The 18,084-nt window shown below is 48.9% G+C and overlaps 1 protein-coding gene across 2 annotated transcripts in view; it reads right to left on the bottom strand.

Annotated features, from left to right (window-relative positions):
- The window catches only part of ESRRB (estrogen related receptor beta), a 167,759-nt gene extending 150,173 nt beyond the window's left edge, over positions 1–17,586 (bottom strand). The window contains exon 1 of one of the 2 annotated variants that reach the window (XM_045901289.2): positions 17,450–17,586. In XM_045901289.2, the coding sequence (XP_045757245.1) occupies positions 17,450–17,451 (2 nt within the window). In that variant the 5' untranslated portion in view covers positions 17,452–17,586. The remainder of the gene's footprint in view (positions 1–17,449) is intronic. The other variant, XM_054513809.2, reaches the window with a different exon arrangement.
- Between the last annotated feature and the right edge of the window lie 498 nt (positions 17,587–18,084).

Raw genomic sequence — 18,084 nt, 5'->3', positions numbered from 1 at the left:
ATTTTTAAGGTTGCCTGCTGCACCTGTGTACGGATTAGGGGCATCCCCCAGAGTCACCCAGAAGAGAGCGGTCCTGGAGCCTGACTCGAGGGGTTTATGTGGCCTCCCAACCAGCCCACCTCACTCCTGGGCCAATTCCAGTTGCTTCCTCTCTCCTCCATATTCTACACTTTGGGTTTCTAAAACACATGAGTGCATTTGCCCACAGAATGAAACATTTGCTAAAAGGCAAGAAAAGCACCCCTCTGACCCCTCAGTTCACTCCAGGCGGTGAGGATCCTGACAGAGTCCTGTATCGGCATGAGCAGTGGACCGAGAGTGCTCTGCCCACTGGCCTCTGTTTTTCCACCTACAGAATGGAGAAGTGCTCCTTACTTGTTTGGGGGTCTCCTGCAGCTTTGAAACTCCGTAATTCTCCTGAGCATTGCACAGTTTTGAGATGCAGTGCAAGAACCATTAAAAGCATAGGTATTACCAGAAATAAACCCTCACACATATGGTCAAATGATTTTTGACAAGGGTGTTGAGACCATTCAATAAGGAATGTACAGTCTTTTCAACAAATGGTGTTGGGAAAACTGGATATCCATATGCAGCAAAATGAAGCTGGACCCTTAACCTAGCACCATACAAAAAATTAACTCAAAATGTGCCAAGTCCTAAATGTAAGAGCCCAAACAACAAAACTCCTAGAAGAAAGCATAGGGCAAAGCTTCATGACACTGGATTCGGCAGTGACCTCTTTCCTGTAACACAAAAGGCACGGACACCAAGAGAAAAAAAAGACCCTTTGGACTTCATAAAAACTGTGTACCAAAGGATAGCATTGACAGAGTGCAAGGCAACCTACAGAATGAAAATATTTGCAAATCATACCTCTGATAAGAGATTAATATCTAGAATATAGAGAAAACTCCTAAAACTCAAGAGCCTCAAAAACCAAACAACCTGATTATAAAGTGGACAAAGGATTTGAAATGACATTTCTCCAAAGAAGATAAATGAATGGTCAATAAGCACGTGGAAAGAAGCGCAACATCATTGATCATCAGGGAAATACAAATCAAAGCCACCGTGAGATGCCGCCTCACACCAGCGGGATGGCCACTATCAAAACACCAGAAAAAAACAAGGATCGGCGACGATGTGGAGAAACTGGACCCTCGTGCACGCCGGGGGGGGGATATAATATGGGGCAGCCACCGTGGAAACCAGTATGATGGCTCCTCGAAAAATTAGGGATAGATTTGACATATAATCCAGGAATTCCACTGTGGGTATGTGCCCCAAAAGAATTGAGAGCAGAGTCTTGAAGAGATATTTGTGCACCCATTTCATAGCAGCATTATTCAAAAAGCTAAAATGTGGCAGCAACCCAATCGTTCGTTGGCAGATGAACAGCTAAGCAGAATGAGGTATTATGCCCACAATGGAATATTATGCAGCCTTACAAGGGAAAGAAACTCTGACCCCTGCTACAACATGGATGAACCCTGAGGACATTACGCTCAGTGAAATAAGCCAGTTACAAAAAGGCAAACCCTGTAGGATTTCACTCATCTGAGGGACTTAGAGCAGTCTAATGCATAGAGGCAGGAAGTCGGATGGTGGTTGTCGGAGGCTGGGGGAAGGCAGGATGGCAAGTTAGTGTCTAAGGCAGACAGAGTTTCAGTTTTACAAGATGAGAAGAATCCTGGCAATGGATGCTGATGATAATTGCACAACAATACAAATGAACTTAGCATCACTGAGCTGTGCACTTAAAAATGGTTAGTATGGTAAATTTTATGTTATGTGTATTTTACCACAATAAAAAAACCCGGCAAGCAAAACAAAACAACATAAGCTGTCAACCACTTAATTTTAAAAAATTCTTTAAGTTTTTGAATATATATTTGTGGTTCAAATATTAAAATGTAAATAAAAGTATGTTTAAAAAAAAAAGGACGTATGTTAGAGAGAGACCAGGCTCAAATCCCCTGCAGCCACTCAGCAGCTGTGTGGCCTAGGGCAAATCATTTAACTCCTCTGCCCTCATCTTTCTCGTCTGTAAAATGGGGAATCACAGCATCTATTTCCTATGGTTGCTGAGTATGAGAAGGAACGGCGGGGGGTAGGACACCAAACATGGTGTGTGCTCCATCATGGGGCTGCCTCCCCTTCTCCCTCTTCCTCCCCATCCCTCTCCCTCTCCCCACCCCCTTCCCCGTGCCCCTTCCTCCTCCCTCCTCCCCCCTCCTCCCCCCTCCTCCCCCCTCCTCCCCCCTCATCATACGCGGTATACTCTTCCATAGAGTCAGGGTAGAAAACTCATACCTTGCTTAGTGTCAGTTATCTTTTCGCTACAATTTAACAAGTGTCTCTCTTTTCAGAGCCACCTGCATGATTTTCCCCCTTGCCTCATGTGAAACCAGATAGCTTTCAAGGAGTTTCCAGACCTGTCAAGGAGAAATGGAAAAGCTGGCAAAGCCCCACCCCCACTTGGGGTCCCTGCCTCTGGTGGGACAAGCAGGCGGCCACGGATGCAAGAGACACGGGGCCTCTTGGTTGAAAATCCTTTGCCAACCGCTGGCACAGGCCAGGCAATGTGAGCCTCTGGTATTGAAGGACAGTGGGCCCTCTGCCTGGCAGCCGGGCTGGCCCCTGAGAGAGACAGAAACACAAGCCCCCGAGGGGCTGAAGGCACAGCTGCGAGGTCATCCAGCCCAGGCCTGGGCTCCCCTGGCCCAGGCAGCTGCCAAAAGCTGGGGACGGGGTCCTGCTGGCGGCTGGGCTGGTGCCGGGCCCAGGCACGGCAGCTCCAGCAGATGGTGGCCTGGGCACCCCAGAGCCTCCCTCTACCCAGGGAAACAAACATGCCAGACCCTGGGAAAAGCTGTTGGCAGGAAGGTGCTTTCTTCCCCACTCTGTGCAGCCCACAGCCAGAGAAGGAAGCAGCGTGGCTTTTCCAAAGTGTCCTGGGGTCCTGAATGCAGAGGAGGAGTGGACAATTGCGTGGCACCGAACGTCTTCCAGAGCAAACCTCATTCCCACCCTCTTCCCACGGCGACCATCAAATTCTTGAGTCAGCAGTGTTTTGAATTAGACTAAATATTGTCACCATCGGAACCCCACCCCCCCAGAGTTTGTGTCCCTAAAAACTCTATGGCACCCCTTGTCCCGGAGTTTTAGCCACCTTGTCACAAGGACAGCAGAGTTCCTGAGCCCAGCCCCGAGCTTGTGCTGCCTCTGGATGTGAGCATCTCTTCTGCCCACTAGAGAAAACCCAGTGCCAAGTGGCAGATTCGCGTCCCAGGACCATAAAGTGGGTAAGTAGCAGACCAGAATCTGAACCTGAACTAGTCCAAGGTCAGAACGTGTGCCCTCCCTTATGCTGGCATCAGGCCACAAGGTCCCTGTGTGCAGGTGCAAGTTCCTTCAGCACGGGGACAGCAGGGTGCCTCGAAGTCACTTTTCAGTTAGTTTTGACAGTGCAGAGCATGGATCGGGCCTCGGGGGACAGCCCTGTGGGTGTGTGAGGCGGTGCTGAGCCACTGGCCCAGCAGGCACAGGCGACCGCACGTTCCCACGGAGTCAGCGAGGGGCGCTGCACATGCAGGATGGGGCGCGTTACTCAGGCTGTATAATATGAGGGCAGCCCTGGGGAGGAGGTATCTTACAATAACAGAGAGAGGACGTGGTTTGGTGTGGGGCTGGGGCAGGGAGCCTGATGGCTGTGCCTTACTGGTGGGTGGGTGCCAGGAGGGGATTCAGGAGGGTGAGGAGCCTACTCTGGGAGAAGCATCAAGCCCTCAGTGACAGGGATGAAGGTGGCAACCTGGACTCGCCACACCAGCATGCCCTCTGGCACCCAACCCCAGTGTTCCCAGAATTTAGTACCCAAGCCCTACTGGTTTTGTGCTAAGATGACATGGAGTTATAGAGGCAACCAGGCTTGAGTTCAAAATTCATCTGTACCATTTTGTAGGCATGCAGTGCCCCCAGGCAGGCTGATGTGGGAGCCTCTGTTCCTTCAGCTATAAATCGGAGATACCAAGCCCCTCAGGGTTTGCTGCAGACCTCTGATGCAATAATGCAGTCTCTGGACATTGGCATCTTGAAGATGTCACCTGCCATCTTCAGCACCCAGGGTCCTGGTACTTTATAATGGCTCTTCCCTGGGCTTATCTCAGGAAAGAGAGTGATGGAACTCATCATCAAATTCCAGAGTGGCTCACATGGAGATGGAATGAGAGAGAAGCCCACACCAGGACCCTGCCTCATATAATCTCTGTGTTGTAGGTGTTGGTAGTGTTCTGCTTGGGTCCCTTTGCCACTGGTGTACCCGTCTCCAGCTCTGAAGGGCTGCAGCCTTCTCCTGAGAAATTTCCTTGAGCAGTGGGAACCCCCTTGATCCAGTAGAGCTTGGGAGGTTACTCTCTCCCCTTACGGCAGTTCACAGCCAATGGCTGATTGATATGGGGGTAGAGCTGGCCAGTATGCTTGTCCCACATCAATATGGGACAACTCTGTGGCGGCCTTTATGCTCCAGAGCTCCCTGAGGAAACCCCTGTCCTTCCTTAGCCCCCTCCCCGACCCTATCTCTCTTCCCTTGCTGTCGTCAGGAGGCAGACTGCAGGCTGTGAGGGCCCCTTAAGAGCCAGGGAAGCCAGAGAAGAGGCAGAAACCTGATGAACCTGTACCCAGGGAAGGTCACGGACAGGAAGATGACAAACACTCTGTCCCAAACAGTGAGTGTATGCTGGACTCCATCCAAGGTGGGGAAATATTATAACTGTCCTCAGGGATGTGATTAGCATCCCAAGAGCCCAGATGGGTGGATTGAGAGGAGACAAAGGTCACAGGAGATTGGGCAAGGAGTCCAGCCATCGCAGACCCTGGCATTGGCAAGAGATGCCTCCTTCCTCGCCTTGCTCCCTCAATGAGAAAACCGTGCGGCGGATTATGGTTGGTGGGGAAAGACAAAATAGGAAACAAAGGGCACGAGAGCACTGCTCCGGGCTGACTGAAGGGAGGATCAGACATCAGAAGAGGGAACGGGAAGGAGCAGCCATCATAAAGCAGGAGAAAACAGGGACGTGCTTTCTGAAAGAGGACCCTGCACCCTGGGAGCTCTTAAAGTCTACCCATTTTAGCCACAGTTTGGGTCTCCATTTTACTAATATGGTTGCCAGCTCCTCTGGAGAGAATTTTAACCATTTATTTAGGAGGCGCAAGACCATTAGCCGTGGCAAAGGAGAGGTGAGGATGATTAAGAGAGGTGGAAATGTGAGTGTGTGGTGAAACTTACGAGGATGCAGGGACCTGGCCAATGAAAGCGAGAGCTTACAGGAGCTGTCCTATGGTCTGTGAAAGGGGGAGAGTGTTGGGCCAAGTTCAATGTTTATGTAAATGATACCAAAGAGCGTGCTGATGTAGTTTTTACTGGTTACCTTCTTGCACTTAGCTCTGTAGTATATTGTGGAAGATGATGTCAGACCACACTACCTACCACCTGGGTGACCTTCAGCAAGGTCCATAACCTCTGTGTCTGTTTCCTTTTCTGTAAAATGGGAATAATAATAGTAATAATAATATATCTTTCGGTCATTGGATCGAAGGATCAGTGAAGGTAAACTGTGTAAAGTTGCCAGCACATAACACAACCTCAATACATGCCTCTTTCCTTTTCCCACACTCAGAAGAGTAGGAGTCACAGAGGTAGGACACATGGTAATGTTCAGAAACTAGGCAAGCACTAAGCAACAATATAAAATGCAACAGTAAAGAAATGTCCCAAGGAGGGACAAGGTGATTAACATAACAATAAAAAAATTAAAAAAAAATAAAATAAAAACTTTGGATAAAAAAAATTGCAAGCAAAACATGTTTTGTATTTACATCATGGAATATGATTTAACAATAAAAAGGAATGAAGTACTGAAAAACAAAGAAGCAATGTCTTGAGGAAATGTCATGCTTAGGTATCATCAGGTAATGGTACAGTTAACGTGCATTGAGATTATTGTCGGGGGAGAAAAGTGGAATCTTTCACAATAGAGTGCAAAAGAGAGATACTGAAGAATTTTTAAGGCTTTCAATTCCTAACATGGTTCATCCGCAGTGTGAAAGGTGCTGGTTGAAGGAAATAGGAGGTTTCAGGTGGCAGAGAACAAAGCATGTCCCCAGGCTCAGTATGGAAATGACAGAGACCCAAGACCACCTGAGCTGTGAAAGTCCAATTGTAAGAGCTCTTCTTCTGGGAAATTTTGATGGAGGGCTAGGAAAGGCCCGGGATCAAGGGTCCAACATATAAAGGAATCCCTTTCTAAGTTTATGAAATGGCAAAGACAGAAGTGAGAAGTGGCACAAGGGATCAATCGAAGTATAGGTAAGGACTTACGGGAGAATAGTCTAGAAATAAGTTAGATGCAGTAAAAAGAATGGTCACACAGCAATTAATGATAAAAATCAAGGCCATTTAGTAAAAAATAAGAAAAAAATCTTTACAGGGAAGCACATAGGGACCCAGAAAATAGATAAGGACACTTTGTGCTCTGAGGTCTCTTTATTTAGCAAGACTCCAAATGTAATATTTTTAAATTAATAGAATATGATGGAGAGAGGGGGGAAGAGAACAGAAACAGACAGTAGAATGGTCAAATAGAGAAGTAGATGTGGCAGTTGGGAAATAATGTCCTTCCTAAAAGATATTTTCAGTGGGCTGGTTTTAGGCAGCTCAATCTACATATTGCAAAAAGATTTCCCAACTCACACCATGGAGGCAAGAACCACCAGTGAGGGGGACACAGAGGGGAGACGCTGGAGCCATAAAGGATAATCAGCCAGGTCAGCAGCATTTCTGAAAGAGCCAAGTCGATACTGGGTTGGGGGGTGGGGGCTGGCATTTACTCATGTCCTTTATTTCATTAGAACACTCAAAGGCATGCTGAGGGACTCATGCTGAGGACTGCACTGAGGAGTGGGACCACCAATCCCTGCCCAGAGTGCCTTAATTCTGGAGGGGAAACCGCCCTGCAAACAGTTGTGATACAAGACGATCATGGCCCGGGTGGGGTGCAAGAGAAGTTCAGCACCCAGAAAATGTCAGCTAGTCTACCCATTCCTTTTATAGGTAAAGAAACAGACGCAGAGAGAGAGATCAAGTGACTTGTACAAAGTTACCAGGCAGTGTGAGAGCTAGGACTAGAACGGGGGCCTTCTGGAAGTTCGTCTAAAGGCTTGCTCAATATGCTGCCATAAAAATCAGTTGTGTTTCCATAAACAGTTTGGTAGCCTCCACAACAGTGTCCAACTACCTCAGTAGAGTGTCATATTTCAAGGTAATATTTCTGATATTTTTAGCAAATAGATTCCACAGGTTTCATTATAATGCACCCACTTTCCTTCCCTCTGCCCCCATCCCCCATCTTCACTGATGAGGCAAATTCACCCCCAAAAATAAATGGGGAAAGAAGGCAAGAGAGGAACCTCAGGAAGCCAAAGCAAGCACGTGCACTTGGCAAATGGGGATAGAGAATATACTCTAATAGGCATGTGCCCCTCCTCTCCTGGAGCTGGTGTTTCTCATTCTCATGCATGTCTATGTCCGACCCCTAGGCCATGCAGAGCATCTCTGCATGTTTTAAAACTTTATATAAATGCTACAGTCCTGTCTCTAGAATCTTTCTGAATGCCCTTCCCTTATCAATGCTGCTGACTGTCCAAATCCACCAAGACTGCTCATTAGATAAACAGTTGCTTCTGTTTGAAGCTTCTATCACTGCGCACAGAAATCTGGGTGAAAATTCTGCATGAGAAAGATGCTACCACCATATTTCAGTTGCCCAAGAGTAAAGCCTGAACTTACAGGGACTAATATCCATCTCATGACCTTTTCCCCTGGGCTAAAAAGTGGTGCTTGGTTCCCACTGGTTTCCAAAGGAGCAACAGCAGATGGGCATCTGAAGGCAGAATTAACACAAGAGTCATTACATGAGGGTGTTCTCAGTTGAGTGCCCTAGAGTAAGTAGTAATTACATGTTCCTTCAAGATTACTCTCAGCCCGAGATGGGGAAAGAAGAGAGTCATGGATGGCTGACCACAGTACCCTTAATGTAGACACGTGTGCGCAAAAACACAAGCTGTTCAAAGGCCAGATTCAGAATTTTCCCCTAAGAGTGTGATGTCACTTCTATAAGTCCCTTGAAATACACAAATCAGACCGCTTTGGAGACATCAGAAATGGTCCTTACCTACTCGCATTCTTCTTTCCTTGAGGAGTATCCCCTAAAGATGCACCATCAAATACGTGGAAAACAAGCCATCCTTGTTTAGCCACACTGTGTATGAGGAGGAGGAATTCACCCCATGCAGAAACTACACTTCAGTGACTTCACAACCCTTACGGACACACGTGACCATCGAAACCATTTCCAACTTTCACGCCTGGACAATGGGAGGCTATGGAGAACAGATCTCCATGGGGGCTGGGAGGCTTGGCCAGATCTCCCCAGACCCAGGCAAGCGCTGGGAGTATGCTCACTTGGCTCTGGGATATGGAAGGAAGTGTGGGGAATTGTGGAGGACCGAGGCACGTCTCCAAACCACCCCTAGAGGAGCACTTCCTGCCTGCTCTATCTGTAAGCCGTCTAGGGGAGTAATGTAGGGACTTCGAAATTTCCCTCCTCTTGGCCTTTTTGGCATGCAGCCCTAGAAAATGATTACCATGGCCAAAATGCTATCATCATTGTCATCAACAACAACAACAAGGGATCTGATTGCTTATCAGCCAGGAACCACTGCTCTGAGGGCCTCTGTGTGCGTCTTCTTTAATCTTCACGACGACTCCACGGGGAAGGTGCTCTCATCATGCCCATTATACAGATGAAGAAGTCAGGTGTGGAGTGGAGAGGCTGGGGAACTTGCTCAAGGTCACAGCCAGTACAGGGTAGACGTGAGTCTGGCGTGGCTCTGAAGCCCGTGTAGTCACCGCCCCCAACCACTTTGTGGAGATCACCTCAGGGGAGCACGCTAAGACTGGTGAGCCTTCCCATTTCAAAGGAAAGTTTGTGCTCTGATTCTTATTTTAGCTTCACGCCAGTCTCGTGAGGCACTCAAGCAGGTTTCTGCCCCCTTTTCCGTGGGTGAAGAAGGGAAGGCAGGAAGGGGTTAGGTACTTGCTGAGGTCACCCTGACTGGGAACCGTCTTCCAAATCCCAAGCGTGCTCCTCTCTTGGCTGCCCAAGGACTTTGAGCAAATCCTGAGGAGCCTCAGGCGCCCTGGTGCTGGGGCTTCTCCAGAACTGTGGAAGCCTAGACACAACTTCTGGGGTGGAGGATTGTGGGGGCAGAATGTGAGGACCACAGAGGCGTGAAACAAGAGTGTCTACATATTAAAAACAAAATTGGGGCGCCTGGGTGGCTCAGTCGTTAAGCGTCTGCCTTCGGCCCCGATCATGATTCCAGGGTCCTGGGATTGAGCCCCGCATGGGGCTCTCTGCTCCATGGGAAGCCTGCTTCTCCCTCTCCCACTCCCCCTGCTTGTGTTCCCTCTCTCGCTGTGTCTCTCTCTGTCAAATACATAAATAAAATCTTTAAAAAAAACAAAATTAAAAACGCAGAGTTTGTCAAGTGTCGTGGAGCAAGTGGGCCTGACCAGTTTTTCCACTCACTGCCCAGATGTACTTACAGACGGGGGGGGGGGGGGGGGGGGGGGGGAGGGAGGGGCTGCTGAGGAGAAAGAACAAACTGAGGAAAATGATAGAGAATAGGAACTGAGTGAGGATGGTCAAGGCATGAAGCCAGAGAAAAGCCATGGGCCCACGGCCTTGCAGTAAAGGGACACAGCAGGCTGACCTGTGGTTATCGGTTCAGTTAGGAGCACAACAAGTCGGCTCCATCACGAACAACAGTTTTAAATGTCAACTTTTAGAGTGAGAGAGCCTAAGAGACCTCCTCCAATCCACCATTTTATGATCAGGGAACTGAGGCCCTGAGAGCATGTGCACCTTCATTATCACTGGTCTGAGGTGGGAACTGGGCTGGGCCTACCTGGCCCCTGCCTCTGTCCATGGCACCTGTCTGCCCCTCTGCCCTCAGAAGCTGCAGATGCAAGCAGCCCTCAACATTCAACCTCCTGCCAACTTTTTATTTCAAAATAATTCTCGATTTGCAAGGAGCTGCCCTCCCCAGCTGACGTGTGCACACGCAAAGTCTTAATATAACTGCAGACATACATGGGGTGATAGGTCAGTTCTGGGGCTGACTTAGGAGCAAACAATCGATGACATTTCTTTCTCAGATCTTATCCTACCCCATCACTGCCATGAACCCTAACACACACACACACACACACACACACAGCCTAATCAGCAATAATTTCACTCCTGAATATTGCTGGAAAGATCACTAAGCCAAGCTAATCAATTGTCTCAGCCAGCCCCCAGCCCCCAGCAGATGCCTAGACTTTTCATTGCTATCATTTAACCCTTAGCAGCCTGAGTTTTTATCCACTGCCTTCCAAAAGAGGCAGAAATACTCTTCTGGGAAGAATCCTGTGCCTAAGATGATGTTCCTCTCTTGCCACCTTTCCAAAGCCTTGTCTGTGCTAATGGGAGCAGACACTCTGGAACACTTCAGAAGGAAGGTCTCCGTCTTCTGTGTGCCACATGGGACCAACGTGGCTATAGCAGGAAGAGAACGAGGGCCCCACTGAGTGTGAGCAGCCAGAAGAGGTAGGTAAGTACGGCCTAGAAAGGGCAGAGGACAGGGCATGACAAACGAGGGAAACAGTCACAGGAGAGATACCAGTTTAGCAATTCCACCTGACTTCGGCTTAGACAAAGCTTCTTTACAGACAGAATAAAATTCCTAGGAAGGTTTGTGCACATCTAAATAAAAGACACACCTCTTTTTTTTTTTTTTTTTTTGGTCTGGCCAGAGGGACATGAAAGCAGGGGGGACAGAGGGGAAGAGGGGCTGGGGCAAGGACCACGATCCATGGGTCACAGGCAAATGTAGTTACGGCGGTTGGACGTTCACAACTTCCAATCACTCCTCCCACAATGAAGGGATCAGAGGTGCCCCCTCGAGAGAAGCAACTCCATGCAACTCACTTTGCATGTGTTGATGGAACACACACTATGTGCCAGGCACTGTTCTAGGCACTGGGGAATTTCAAAGATGCATAGTGAGGAGGCAAAGGGGTTGCAGTGAGGATTGCAGGGTTTAGTAGTGGTACCCCCACTTCGAGGAGGGAGAGCAGAGAGGGGGGCAGTTAGAACAACATGGGCACTCTGTCAGTCTGGGTGGACCCGGGATTCACACTGGGGATCCCTGTTTCAATTAGGAAATACATGGCTTAGCAGTGGGGAAAGAAAAGGAGAAGGGCTCATTGCCTCACAGCATAGGAAGTCCCGACACAGAGAAACAGAGGAGTGTTGAGGGCACTGGGACCGGTGGCATCCATGAGAAGACATCTCTTCAGGACCCACTTGGCTCTGCGATTCACTTGTCAAGAGATCGTGTTGCGAGAGAGGAGGACAGAGCAGGAACCAGCTGCCCCGAGAACACAGTCCTGCTGGCTGCACAGCCAGGACCGGCCTGGCCTGCTCTGTGGTAGAACCCACACTGCCCTCTGCGAACGCAGGGTGGAGGGGGTGCAGGGGTGACCTGGGGACTTAAGCACAAAACTGCCTGTCAGAAGGTGAGCCAGAGCCAAGAGAGCTGAGCAAACTCTGTTTCTTCTCACTTAGGACTGCTCTCCAAAGCCCGGTCCCCATCCTCTACTTTCCCACAGTTTGAAAAGCCCTAAGTTCTTGCGGCGCCTGGGTGGCTCAGTTGGTTAAGCGACTGCCTTCGGCTCAGGTCATGATCCTGGAGTCCCGGGATCGAGTCCCGCATTGGGCTCCCTGCTCAGCGGGGAGTCTGCTTCTCCCTCTGACCCTCCTCCCTCTCATGCTGTCTCTCATTCTCTCTCTCTCAAATAAATAGATAAATAAATAAATCTAAAATAAATAAATAAATAAATAAATAAAAATAAAAGCCCTAAGTTCTTTTCAGATTGGGGGTGGTAGGGGTGGGGGTTCCTGATAGGCCTTGATCCCCTGTTTCCTAATGGGATAGTTCATTGGCGGATGAGGCTGGAAGTCTTGCTGACCCAGGATTCTGCTCGCCAACATTCAGGAAAATAGCCTGTTACAAACTGAATGTTTGCATTCCCTCAAAATTCCCATGTTGAAGCTCTGATGTCTAATGTGATGGTATTAGGAGGTAATTAGGTTTAGATGAGGTCATGAGGGTGGAGCCCCCATGATGGGATTCATGTACTAAGAAGAGGAAGAGTCCAGCGCACTTGTAGTCTCCTCCATTTGAAGATGAATGAGAAATGCAGCCATTGGCACATAATGAGGGTCCTCCCTGAACCTGACAGTGCCAGCACCTTGATCTTGGACTTCCAGGCTCCAGAACTGTGAGAAATACACTTCTGTCGTTTAAGCCCCCTGGCTATGGTACTTTGTCATAGAACCCAAGCTGATGAAGACATGGCTCCTTAGTGGGAGGTGTGGAAGCCTGTCTTTAGTGGTCTGACAACCCTGTGAGGTCAGCTCTGTAATGATGCCCAGTTAGCAGATGGGAAAACTAAGGCCTAAAGGGATTAATTAACTCAAGTCCTGGAGCTGAGAAGAGGTGGTGCCAAGGTTCAAAGCCTGGTTGCCTGCTCAAAGTGTGTGCTCTTGACCACAGCTCGGTGCCATGCACGAGAGGCACGTGGTAGGGAAGGGGCAGGAACCATCAGTGAGGAGCTGCACTACAAAAGGGAATGGAACATTGTCCCTGCCTTTGGGGAGTGTCTGGTCCAACGACAGAGACCGGAGACCCACAAGAATCACACCCTAGGGACGAATGCAGTACTGGAGGGAGATCTGTGGGGGGCTCTGAGAAGATGGGGATGCCAACCACATAAGGAAGGCTTCAGAGCAAAGCTGATGTAGTAGATGTGCTATAAATGCCATCTTTTTTTTTTTTTTTAAGATTTTATTTATTTATTTGGCAGAGAGAGAGAGCAGGAGTACAAGCAGGTGGAATGGCAGGCAGAGGGGGAGGGAGAAGCAGGCTTCCCGCTGAGCAGGGAGCCTGATGTGGGGCTCGATCCCAGAGCCCTGGGATCATGACCTGAGTTGAAGGCAGATGCTTAACGACTGAGCCACCCAGGCGTCCCTATAAATGCCATCTTAACACAAGGAAAGGCAAGTGCAAGAGGACTCACAGGCCACTGAACATGAAGCATTACGAGAAAGAAGAGTGCCCAGGGAAAAGGGGAAAACAAAAAGCCAGAGGTCTCCACTGATAGAAAGTTGGCTGTCTGGAGACTGCTGATCTCAAGAAGCAGGAAAATTGGCCCAAGTGAAAGGACTAGAAACTGCTCCCTTGGTTGGTGGCAGAAAAGAAAGGCAAGGGTCCACAGAGCATTCAGAATCCTCCTGTATGAGGGATTCCTGCCTTTGCTTCCCAAGTAGGAGACCACACTCCAGGAGAGCCAGGGCCCATTCGGGCAGCCATCTGGCTCTGACTTTCCCCTCTCCTCCACTGTACCCCAGAGAACGAGGGTAGAGAGCGGCCAGAATGTGTGTGGAGGACTTAGACTCCTGACCTCAGCTTTGCCTTGACATTGTTCGACCTTGGCCAGGTTGCTCCTTGCCTCCTCTGGCTGAAGATCAGGGAGCCCTCGACCTGCTTTCTCCTGGGCACAGTGAACCAGATGGGCGTTGAGGTCCTCGTGCAGAGAGCAGGGCAGGGGGACCAGGGACTTGGACCCCATCACACAGCAAAGGGGAGAAGAGGGGTTGGTGGAGCTGTGAATTTGCTCCAGAAGGGGAGACAGCCCACAGCATTTCAGCCACAGGCCCGAAGTGGGGGAGAGGATTCCACCAGGCAGCAGGGGAACTCTCCAGTTGCTGGAAAATTGAGCCATACTCCTGTCTCCATGTTCTCACCTCCGGACTTGAGGAGGAGAATTGATTTGGGGCGCTGCAGGCACACATCCCCTCCAGACCCTGGTGAACGGAGGATCCACGTCCGCTGTGCTGCTAGGGACTTTTTTTTCTGAACACATCAGCTGACTCTGGCTTCAGAGCTCCTGCCACAGTTTCCATTCCCGCTTTGTGGACTGACTCCCTGCTCTCTCTCCTCATCTTCCACTCTGCTGAAGTTGTACAGCAGCCTGAAAATGCTGATGGCTTAACTGGTTTAATTTTTTTCCCCAGCAGCCCTGAGGGGTTTTAACTCTTTCCTCCTGCAGAAACCTTGCTTTTGGAGTTGAATGTTTAAACTCTCACTGGGAGACTCATAAATATTCGGAGTCACTCTCTCCCTCTCTGTTTGATTAGGAAATGAGCCTTTAACTCAATGTAATCCCCAAGCCATTAACAAAAAAGCCCTCAACAGCTCCACTATTAGAATTTCACTCTTAACCCGCTGAGGATTGAATTAGATTAACATAACTACCCACAATCTGAGTTTATTTTCTGTGCCAGATAGAAATGTGTTTTTCAGGGATGGCGAGAAGGGGGAGGAAAGGGAGCAGGGAGGGAGGGAGAGAGAGAGAGAGAACAAGCAGGAGGGTAATGAAATGTAAAAATAGAGATAAGAAAAAGATGGACAGATACACTGTAGAAATGAAGGGATGGTGAGAAAGAGCGGTGCGTGGTCTTTGGCTTAAAAATCCTGCCAGCAGCCATCTTTTACTTACGGGATATTTGGAGAGGCCTCAGCTATGTGAAATTGTTTGAATTAGGGGAGCGCTTTCCAGGTATTTGCGATTCCTTCTTCCTGGAGATTGATGGTCCTGCACCTGAGCCTGCTGTATTCCAAAGCACCTGCTCATTGGCCCCACTGTCCCCAGTTTGGGAGAGGAGGTCGGGCTGGGTTTCTATGTGCTCAAGGCGGGGGAGGGGACACATAAAACAACAGTGCGTGCACAAAGGCGACTGCGCGTTTACATCCAGAGAAATAAAACAACGACAAAGATGGAATGGGTTAGATTTTGCAGACATGAAGTCACAGACAGCCCCGTGACCAATTGCATTTAAGAAATCAGTGTGTAAAAATGAGTTTGACGGGAGGTCCGTCCACATAAAATTAATCGTTATTGAAGCAGAAACTAAGTAATCAGAGGCTGCCTTAGGCAAATGCACTGAAGTTTTACCCAACTGCATCTCCAGAACTAAGCCCAAAGGGAAAAGCCATATCCTGAACTTGAGGGTGAAAGCTAGGCCCTCCATCACACTGCCAAACAAAGCCTCCATCCCCCCTAAAGGCATCCACAAGTAGCCAAAGGAAGGAGTGGTTCTTGCCTAAATGTTCCAACAAACATTCTCCTCTCCACCGCTCCTGCTAATGAGAACAGAGCACTTGTTCAGAAATGCAGGACTCTCCTACTGCATGTAATCCTGGGCCAGCAGGGTCGGGCTGCACGTTGAGGAGGGAGGGGATGGTTTGCTCTTGCATTAAAAGATTAAAAAATGTCACACTTTCTCTAAAAAGCCTTTGCGATCTGAGAGTCCTCGGCTAGAAGTTCAGTTGTGCAAACAGCTGACTGCTGTGATCTCTGAATGCAAGGTCTCAATCGCTTGATTGACTTGAAGCCTTAATTAACAATCACCCGCCAAATCTCACTTCGGCATTATTGTGGGGAACCTCAGCAGGATATGTTTATCAAAATGGAGGCCTTGGAATACAGAAAAGTCATCATGCTACACGTAGAGTATGTTCAACTCCTGTTTATTTTTTTCTTGATTCCTGGGCTTTACCTTCCACACTAAGCTTTAAATAGTGACAAGCCCCCTCCCCCCATCTTAAGCCAAACTCCTTATTCTCAATTTTCCCACCAGTACATGTGGTCTTACTACCTGAACACGTGACATTGTCCTTCTAAATTTCTGATTCCTTCCTGATCCCCATTTCCCCCTTCAAAATAATAAATGAATGGATTACAGACAGTAATAACCCTAAATAAAACACAGAGGAGAGTAAAGAACCAAAAGAAGAAGTTTCCAAAAGGTCCGAAGTAAAACGAGATCAAATTGGCTCTCTAAACATATGTGTGTTCATATTATTTAACTTTCACCAAGTTAAATTTGTTTTGTTTTTAATCAAAAATAATCCAGACCCATCTGTCTTGTTTAATCTTTTAAAGTGTTGGAAAGATTATTTTTGCTGTTGTTGTTGGGGTATTGTTCTCCCAAACAAATCGAGAAGTAGTCCTTAGCAATATAGTATATAGGTAACCACTATATTAATAAGTAGAAACCCAGGCATTATCAGACCACTCATTTTAAAGGTTGAATATCATATACATTAAACGTCATCACATTTTTTGCCCCCAATTTACGGCTACTATTCCTTTGTAAACAATATATAGCAAACCTCCCCACGTGCAGGATTTTTAGGTAATACTCTGCATTATCCAAAAGCTAAAGTCCCAAATCTTCCACAGGAAGCTTGTGGTGTGTGGGCCCTGGGGACACCCGACAGCCTCTGGGGACTGTCACCTCTGGGAGCCACTGGTGTGCTCAGAGAGCTTGCACCCCGATTGCCTGAAACCAGCAGCGCTTTGACAAGCATCGTATTAAGTTTCTCCCTTTCAGGGAAGGATGCGGAGCACCCCGCACCAGCAGCCCGCCACGCACCTGGCTTCAGTCTTTTCGGAGACGCTTCCTCCCCGCCCCCACGAAGTTCCCCTTTCAGGATCAAGAAAATACACCAAATGTGTGAGCCAACAAAAGCCTGTAAGGCAAGACAAATCATGAGCTCTCCTCTGGACTCCTCCAAGCAAACTCACTCCGTGGAGCAAAAAAGAAAAAAAAGAAAGAAGAAAGAAAGAAAGGTAAAAGTCCTTTTCCTTGGAGGTGCTCTAGAAAAGCTGGTCACTGGGACTGCTCTGAGTCCCCCTGAACCTGCCGGGAGCCCCCCATCATCACCTGCCCTGGGTGACCTGGGTTTTCCCTCCGTAACCTTCCCGGCTCACCCAACAGCCTGGAGCTGCCAGCAAATAAAAGTTTTCACGCCGGGAGACATAACCACCCCGCGGAGCCGCATGTAAACTTTCCCTTGCCCTTCTGATTTACTTACTTTTTCTCGGCGAAAACAAATAAAAATAAAAGGGCACCTAGGGATTCCGAATGCGTTTGGGTAGCAGTCCCACCCAGCCATTCCCAGTCCCTCTGACCTTCCCGTGACAGTCCGAGAAAGGCAACAGTTCCCGCCCCACCCCCTCCAGCCACGCAGAGATGCTTTCCAGCGCCGAAAACCAGAATGAAAGAACAGGCACGGGGAGATATTTTTATCCATAAAAAGAGAGGGAGAGGGAGAGGGAGAAGGAGCGAGAGAAGGGGGCTGTGTAGGGAAAAGGACAGGACGGTGCGGGGCAGCGCTGGGGCGGAGAGAAGGGAGAAGTTGCGGTACTTACATGCTTGGGGCCGGCCGAGGACAGGGGCTGGCGGGGGACAGGCTGCCCCTCAGGTGTTTCCACTTGCTGATGACTCGGTGTTCAGCTCCTCCGGCACCAGCTGACAGTCCCCTGTCTGTGTCTCTTTGTGACTAAGGACACAGTACTCCCAACCTATAAATAGATCCCGACTCCGTGATTGATATAACAGGCAGCTGACAAAAAAAAAAAAAAAAAAAAAATCCCACAACCATAACCAGGTCTTAAACAAAACAGCAAAAAGCTCTGGGCGTTCAGCTCCGCCGAGCCCCATGCAGACTCCGCAGCCACTGAAGGGCACAGGAAAGCGGGGAAGGAAAATATACAGTAAAAGGGAGGCGGAAATGGGGGAGGACACCCAACGGGGAAAGTGTGAAAGTTACTTCTCTGGGGGGTGGAGCAGTCCTTTGGGGTCCCGGGGGAGCTGAGGGATGATGGACGGCAGGGAGAGCAAGGGGGGGAGCCGGGTGGCACACGGGGAAGGAGAGGCCCCATCCTGAGCCCGAGGCCCTGTCAGGGCCCGAGTCAAAGTCCTGACTTGGGAGCTTTCGTCAGTGCAAGTGCTTTCCATGAAAGTTTCCTTCCTGCGGCCAGATCAGGAGGAAGGGAGGGAACAG

The sequence above is a fragment of the Mirounga angustirostris genome, unplaced genomic scaffold (assembly GCF_029215605.1).
Source record: "Mirounga angustirostris isolate CCGP_5_RB_7025 unplaced genomic scaffold, mMirAng1.0.hap1 SCAF_9, whole genome shotgun sequence".
NCBI classification, from domain to species: domain Eukaryota; kingdom Metazoa; phylum Chordata; class Mammalia; order Carnivora; family Phocidae; genus Mirounga; species Mirounga angustirostris.
This window is presented reverse-complemented; position numbering and strand designations above follow the sequence as displayed.